Source organism: Oryza sativa, chromosome 1 (genome assembly GCF_034140825.1).
Source record: "Oryza sativa Japonica Group chromosome 1, ASM3414082v1".
NCBI classification, from domain to species: domain Eukaryota; kingdom Viridiplantae; phylum Streptophyta; class Magnoliopsida; order Poales; family Poaceae; genus Oryza; species Oryza sativa.
The window spans coordinates 19817504-19825704 of NC_089035.1; the positions used below are offsets into that span (position 1 = coordinate 19817504).

General features: G+C 38.6%; 1 protein-coding gene across 4 annotated transcripts; it reads left to right on the forward strand.

The window, feature by feature from the left end:
• Positions 1-684: 684 nt before the first annotated feature.
• LOC4327806 (condensin complex subunit 2) lies at positions 685-7554 on the forward strand. 4 transcript variants are annotated; one of them, XM_015758417.3, is made up of 13 exons: positions 685-1036; positions 1189-1290; positions 1412-1529; positions 2220-2287; positions 2380-2440; positions 2562-2762; positions 2854-3155; positions 3546-3699; positions 3781-4037; positions 4113-4143; positions 5122-5264; positions 6165-6275; positions 7166-7554. In XM_015758417.3, the coding sequence occupies exons 1-13, from the start codon at positions 731-733 to the stop codon at positions 7379-7381; spliced, it is 2070 nt and encodes a 689-aa protein (XP_015613903.1). In that variant the 5' UTR covers positions 685-730; the 3' UTR covers positions 7382-7554. The 4 variants fall into 4 exon arrangements, with proteins under 4 accessions (XP_015613903.1, XP_015613916.1, XP_015613911.1 ...); XM_015758430.3 differs by having other exon boundaries at positions 7169-7554; XM_015758425.2 differs by having other exon boundaries at positions 5125-5264.
• Positions 7555-8201: the final 647 nt, after the last annotated feature.

The following is an 8201-nucleotide window of genomic DNA, read 5'->3' on the forward strand; positions in this document are numbered from 1 at the left end:
AGCACCTGCTGGCACGTACACGCTAGATAGCAATCCTCTCTCCTCATTTAGCCAAATCGCAAGCATAAACATAACTTATAAAAATCAACATTGGCTTCATGTACATAGAACCACCACCATCACGAGATAACGTTGCCAAAAATATTGATACAGATTAATGCAGCAAAAAATACTTATATTTCAGATATGAAGCTAGAGTTTTGGAGTTTTAAAAAAGTAACTGCACCCTTTGTATTTTGTGGAGTAGATTCACCCATGTTACTTTTAAAAAAATGTGGATATTTGGTTCGGTTCCTACTTCATCGGATAAACATGCCCTCATGTGGTAGATGCGGCAGGAGTAAAAAAAGAAGAAGTAAAAGAAAAAACTAGAAAATGCAGAAAAACAAGAGCAGATTATTATGAATCTTGACGAAAGCAAGGGAAAATCTAAAAAAAAAAATCATGAAATGATGAGCATACATATACTGAATTTTGTCACGACCACATGTCCTTATCTGACCAGTGGGCCCACGTGGCATAGAGAGAGAGAGAGAGAGATGCACTTCTTTCCGCCCGTTAGACAGATTCCCCCCATCGTTCCAACTCCCTCAAACCCCTTCCCATTCCGGCGGCTCTCCCCGAAAATTTGAAATCGCCGCCTAAAACCCCCCCAAAAACCAAACCGACTCAAAAAAAAAAAAAATCCCCCAAATCGACATTCCTCTCCGCGGATCGATCGGCCGCGAAGATGCCAGCCGCCGACCCCGCCACCGCGCTGGCGCCGGCGCCGACCCCGCCGCCGGCGCGCGGGACGGCGGCGGGGCCGCGGCTGCTGCTGCTGCAGTCGCCGCCGCCCGCCTTCCCGCTCGGCTCCAACGACGACCAGCTCGAGCGCGCCCGGGCCCGCGCCGCCGCCCGCGCGGCCTCCGTCCGCCGCCGCTCCCTCGCCGCGTCCCTCGCCCCCAGGGCGGCGGCGCAGCAGCAGCACGACCTCCTCAACCGCGACCAGGTCATGGACCTCTTCCACAACTGCATCAAGCTCGCCTCCGAGAACGTACGCGCCTTCTGTACCTTACCCCCCCTCGTCGTTGTTCTTCCCCACCGCCGCGCCGAAACCCTAGGGCCACTCGCGCGCGCCTCGTATTGAGTTCGCCTTCTTTGTGTTTTTGTTTTTTCCCCCTCTTTTCCGATGGGGAATTTGAGCAGAAAATTAACCAGAAGAACACGTGGGAGCTGGGGCTCATCGACCACCTCAGCGAGATCATCCAGGCCGGGGAGGAGGACGACGACGAGACCAATTTCCAGAAGGTGCGGCTGTGCTGATTTCTTCCATTTTCGACCTTCTTTCTACTACTACCGTGGGAGGAGATTTGTGACCTCTTCTGACTTCGATTGAGAAATTTTTTTTTAACCATTTTCTTGTGACCAGGCTAGCTGCACGCTCGAGGCGGGCGTGAAGATTTACTCTTTGCGTGTAGATTCAGTGCACTCTGAGGCGTACAAGGTGCTTGGAGGCATCAACCGTGCTGGAAGAGGCGATGAGGCTGGTAAATACCCACTAGAGTTTCATAGCGCTTTCCAATTTTTACTGTAGCCATTCGATTGTAATTCGATTTTATTCATGTGAGTCAGCTTCGAGTTGCAAAAGTATTATTAGTATTCTGGGCACCACTAAACTGTTTCAGTTAAATTCAAACTAAGTCAACTTACATGATAGAAATTTGGCTTTGTACCAAAAAAAATGTCCATCTATAAATTGATCGAACAATAAATAGAAAGATGTTTTAAGATTTTTTTTAAGAAATCAAGTCCCTGTGAGAAATGGCCTTTTCTGACTTTTGGTTCATTGGAGCACTCTTCAGTTTTCACGATCATGCTACTACTGTATCTCAAAACCTTAGATGATAAATGATGCACGAGGATTAGTTGAATTGCATTTGATCATTTGTTTTATTTGTTAGGCCGTGTTTAGTTTCCCCCCTATTCCCAACTTTCCATCACATCATATCACATCAAAAACTTTCCTACACACATAAACTTCTAACTTTTTTTCCAAACTCCCAACTTTCTTCAAACTTCCAACTTTTTTCAGGAACTAAAGACACCCTTAAGGTAAAAGTTAGGCAGTAATTCTGCAAATTATCATAAATACACCTTTGTTGTGCCTATAGCTTTCCCTTGGTAAATGCATGCTGCTTCATTATGATGTCCTGATTTGGTGTTTTATTTTACTTAAGATTCAGAAGAAGGTAGCAATCCAAAGCATTCACAAGAAGGTACAAACAAAAAGGATGCAGATAGGAGGGTATGCCTATCTGAATTGGTTACTGTTCGTTTTTCCACTTAAGTTCTGCTTGGTTTTTTTTCTAATAGCCTAGTGCTGTTTCATATGTGCAGATATCACCCACATCAACTTTGGAGTCCTCATTTGATTCGCTTAATGTAAAGAAGTTTGATGGTAAGCTCCAAGCAGATCTTTTAAAAACTTTTTTGCTTTGTGCTTCTGTCGGGATTACTATCATAGGACCAAAAGTTTAAAATTGTAGAGTATAATATTAATTTATTGCACTTTCTGCTAGTTGCCTTCACGGTTGATCCTTTGTACCATCAAACTACCGCGCAATTTGATGAGGGTGGGGCAAAGGGTCTCTTGTCATATAACCTCGGAGTATATGACAGTTGCCGTGTGCTCTTTGATTCGTTTGAAGCACCTGACAAGTGCATCTTAAGTGATATGCAAACTGAGATGGCTGAGTTGATTGGTCTTTCATTTGCTAAAGGTATGATTGTCAATCTGTTTCTATTCTGCTGTCTATGCTCTGCATTTTTTTATTTCCATTTAAGGTTTTGTAATGGTCTACTCTTAAACAGAGCAAATCGAGCAGATGATAATTCATATGCCCCTCTGCAATGATATTTCTCCTACCTTGAGCAATATAGTTTATCAGTTTGATGATGAAAACCGAAGACCACCTCATGAAGCAATTTCTAGGCAAATTCCAGTGATGGAAGATCAGGTGGTTGACGGTAATGATGTGGCGAATGATGACATCACACAAAATGATATGCAAAATGATTGTGGAACTTGGGATTTTGGAGGTTGTGATGATCAAGAGAGCGTGTATGATGAACACTGTGACCCAATGGATCATAGCTCCATGAACGGTCAAGAGGTACTTCCTGCAAACAGTAAAACCTAGACACATTTTGTGTGTGGTTAGAGCATGCATTTTTTGGGGGTTGACAGCTTTTGTTCTTTTCTTCTTTTTATTTCCCAATGTTTCCAATTACTGGAGTTTTCTGCGCAGTTTAAAAATCTATGAGAATTGACATTAAATGAATGTGAGAAAACATTGATTAATCATGGTATCAATTAATATTTTTTTAAGATAAAAGTCAAATTGAGTAACTTTGTAGGATGCAATTTGATGCCTATTACTTATCCATTCATTCACCATCCAATGACATTTCTTTGATTGAAATGTCTGAAGTACTCAGTTCAAATTATGGTTTATTTGTTTGTTTTCTGAAGTATAAATATCTGAGGGTATATTTTTTTGCAGGAAACTGATGAGTACACTTTTGAGTCTGCTGAAGGTCTTGATGTAAATGAAAGAATTGACAAAATTGCAGATTTCTTGTCATTTGGCATGGGATTCTCTGCAAAAACAAATGCCTGGGCAGGACCTGAGCATTGGAAATATCGAAAAGCTAAAGGTACTATGGGTACATAGTCCTGTTTTAGTTTTGTTTCAGGCAGGCTTGTTTAATCTAACCTTTGGGCTTACATTCAACTAGATTTGGACCCTGTCCCAACTAAACCTGATGATTCAGACGCCCCAAAAAAGACAAAGAAGAAAAGAGGCAAGGATGAACCTGACATTGATTTCAGCAAAGCATTGGAACATGATATGCCAAATATCTTTGCACCTCCTAAGAATTCAAAATCATTGCTGCTGCCGGCAAATAGGGCTACCAGCAATAACAAACTTCCAGAGGATTGCCATTATAGACCTGAAAGCCTTGTTAAATTATTCCTTCTTCCGGATGTTTTGGTAATGGCAATTTCTTATAATTTTTTTCTTGATATGGATCTGGGGTGGTTATAGTAACTATGGATCTTTTTGTAGTGTCTGGCTCGGAGAAGGAAAAAACCACTTGGTAAGTTTTCTATGTTCTTGCATTGTGTATTTCACATGAAGTTTTCTTGTTGCCTTGTTATTATATCTTGAAGTCCTGTTGTAAATTCTGAAGGTTCTTAAATTATTTATCACATCTTCCCTGTTCATATTACCTGTGTTACTTTCCTCCAGCTCCTTTTGGTATTTGATATATGGGTTAATTGGATTCATGCCATTGCAAATTTACCGTATTAGAAAAATACCACTACTATTCGTGATATCGGCTGAGTGCCATTATAATTTTGTAAAATTAGATCTATGCCATCACCGTTATATTTTCTGTCAGACTCTCCTTCCTTTCTTCTCCTCTCCTTTTTCTTCCTCTTCTTCCTCTACCTGCTCCTTCTTCTCCCTTCCACTGCTATTTCTGCCACTGCTCCTGCTCCTGCCCAGGACGTGGACAGCGACCACCACCAGCAGCAGCTCATCTTCCCCATCTCTCTCCACTGCTATTGCTACTGCTGCTGCTCCTCCCCAAGAGGCCAAGGCATGAGCGGTGACCACCACCAGCCGATATGACGAATAATAGTGGCATTTTTCTAATACAACAAATTTGTAATGGCATGGATCCAATTAACCCTTGATATATTGGTAAGTTCATATTGCTACTTAAATACTTAAACGAAACAATCTGTGAATCGTATGATGTTAGAGTATTATTATCTGAAACTGTGGAATGCAAATAAGTATAAAGTTCAGGACTGGGTTTATTTATAGAGAATGCTCTGCACAACTCCAAGAAAGGTGGTAATGTGATACTTATGTTGGCTATTAGGTAGCAAATTGACTTTCCCTTTTCAGAGAAGAACTTTACTATTCTCATACTAGATTATGTCTGTTTGCTAATGTGTGGCAAGTTGATGTATGTATGGACAGCCTTTGTTCTTGTTAATGCCTTTCTATTTATATAGAATTGTTTTCCTACATTTGTTAACCACAGAACACCTTTGTTCTCTAGTAGGTGGTTCAAGGGAGAATACTGATGACTTCATCCCATCTGAACCTTGGGATGGTGATGATTTTTGTAATGATCATGTCGATGAAGGAAATGGTGATACCGATGTAGAGGATGCAGTAGATCTTATTACCAAACCAAGACAGGTGCGCTCCTTTTTTCTTTTGCCTTCCCTTGTTAGACATTTTGGTTTTGTGTGCTTATATTGGAGTCTGGTTCTGTATTGATATTTCGATGGGCGCTCGTACAAAGTTGCAATTGACACCATTTGAAATACTAAAGCTGGTTAGATCTGAATGTAGTAACTAAAAAGCACTATAACATCAGAATAACTTTACACAAAAGAAATTGTGTAAACAGAATGCAGAGATAATAGCTACCTTTCTAGTTTTCTAGTTCTTGAACTAGACAGGTAGCTATATTTTGGGATGGAGGGAGTAATTAATTCAAGCTTTAACATTATGTATATTGATGTCTGTCCCATAAACTTTAATTTGTGGCCTCCTAGAAAGCAGAATCACATGCCCATCAATATATGTTAAATTTATGCCAAGTCAGTGCAGATTTAACTCTTATACTTTGGGTACTGAACAGTCCCTAGAGTTCTGTTATATTTTCTGTACGACAAATGGTGTTTTGACTCCCCTCCAAAAAAAAGGAGGGCGTTTTGACTTTTTGCAAATGTATAGGGTTTACATGCCTGATCTGGCTTGACATGAGTTGGCTGTTCGTAGTGGTGGACATCTATGCTGCTGATTTTTATGGCACAATAAATGTATCCAAACAAACGATAAAAGTGTATCTTGCAAATTTATTATGCATTTACACCTTACCTATACTCAGGAGCTTCTATTCTTGTGAGCTTAGAATTGCTGACCTTTCGACAGAGTGCTCTGCCAGAGGACTTACATGAAAAAACTAGTGATCTGAATAAATTATTGTAATGTGTTTGAGTTTTTAAGATGACCTTGTTTTTTTTTTAATGTTACTAACTTACTTGGCCTGGTAAAGTCTGAATTAATACCTGTTTCCTTCCTAAATCAAAGGTCAACAAGATTGATATACAATATGACAAGGTATCAAAACAAGTCGATGTTCATGCCTTGAAAGAAGTGCTCTGGAATCACATCAATACATCTGCTGACACTGATGACCTGGTAATATCTTCTGTTATTGCTAAAAATTGCTATCTGAATAACACTAATACAATATTGTTTTCATTTTCGTAAATAGAATAGCTTAAAATGTAATCAATAAAACACGTATGTTTGTTATTTGGTTAATCTTACCCGTGACATATATGATTGACAAAACTTAAGGTTTTATTGTGCTACATTATATAGTACAGGGTTTACACGTGGCATACTGGCATATGCTTTACAACATCTAGGGACTTAAAACGGAATATTAACAACTATGCTGTTATCATCCATACTGCCACAACCAGCTTTCTGGAAACTATTTGTTTATATTCTTTTGGTAAAGTTTATTTTTGATGTCGTGTTTGATATTTTTTGTAATATATAAAATGGGTAGAAATTAATTACCAGTTGCAACTGCCAGGACATGGATAATGAGGAAATGATTATTATTTATACTTGAAACTTGAAAGTCAAGCCAGTTTTTTGCTAGTTTCTGGCTTTCCTCAAGTATAACTAATAACATTGTGCCCACCCACCAGACACAAGTTTGGAACTTGGTTAATATTTTGATAATTCAAAACTAATACCTGTATCTGTTTGCTGAAAATAAGTTTGTTGCAAATTGAAATGTTTCAAGAGCCCTTTATTGCTTTGTTATCCTAGTTTAATTTGCCTTGGAAAATTTTCATGAAGAGTGTCTAGGAGGATATTTGTGAACTGTGATACTAACAAACATGAAAAATTTGCTTTAAAAAAAGGAATATCTGTGTAATTTTCTTTGAATATATCGAAACATCAATATGATAGACTTGATACTCTGAAATTCGAACTGAACCTTTCTCCCTAATTTCTGTTGTTCTATATTAATATGTTAACAATATTGTACTCGGTTAAAATTTGTTCAGCAGGAAGACAAGGACACAGAATCACCCCTGTGCCTATCGAAAGTATTGCAAGATCTTCCAAGCTGCAACCCTGATGCTGCAGCAACAGAAATTTCACCGCACCTATATTTCATTTGCCTCTTGCATTTGGCAAATGAGCACAGCTTGACCTTACGTGATCGTCCAACATTGGATGAAATTGACATATACATTCCTGCTTCATCTCTCGTGAAGTAATCCTGTAGTTCAATATGTTGTGCATGTTTGTTTTATTTTTTGTTGGTTAGGGACTTCTCGTTCTCGGTGTATTATTAGATTGCCTTGTATGTTGAAGATTATGTATTATGTAATGAGCAGCAGATTATTGGATTGCGCTAAGCTAATATATAGGTAACCTATCATTTACTCTAGTTGACCTAATGAACTATATATAAAAATATAAAGTAGAGAAAATGGTTGTTTTGCCAAGGTGATTCCTTTGTGACAGTACTCCAATCATCACTATTTGATGTTTGTGATAAAATTTGGTTAAATCTGTACATCAATTTTATTTTTTTTCTCGAAAACGTAAGAGAATTGCATTTCATTTCATTAGGGAAGAAAAATAAAGGAAAATGTAAATTAAGTACATCAATTTTATATAGAACAAATTTACAAGATCTAATTACTTCATGATGTACTAGGACTTTTCGAGGCAAATGTGCCTGTAACATCTCTTTTATTTCTAAACTAACTATTTGAGAAATTATTAATAGTTTAAATTTTAAAAGTTGAACCAAATCTTATTTTATATATCAAATATTCTTAATTGGATGGAGTATATTTTTTTTTATAACCAACCGCTGGCCTAAGTATATTAAGAGGAGCAGGAATTTACAGTTTTGCTTAGAGCACTGAACAACAGAGCACCTACAACTTATATCCAGGGTTTACCAAACCTTATAGGGTATAAGGTGAGGTTACCAGCATCCCACGATTTAGCGGTTATCGTGAAAACCATGTGGTTACCACAAGGTAAATCGTGTTTTTAAAAACTTAGAAGGTTACCGCACGTGAT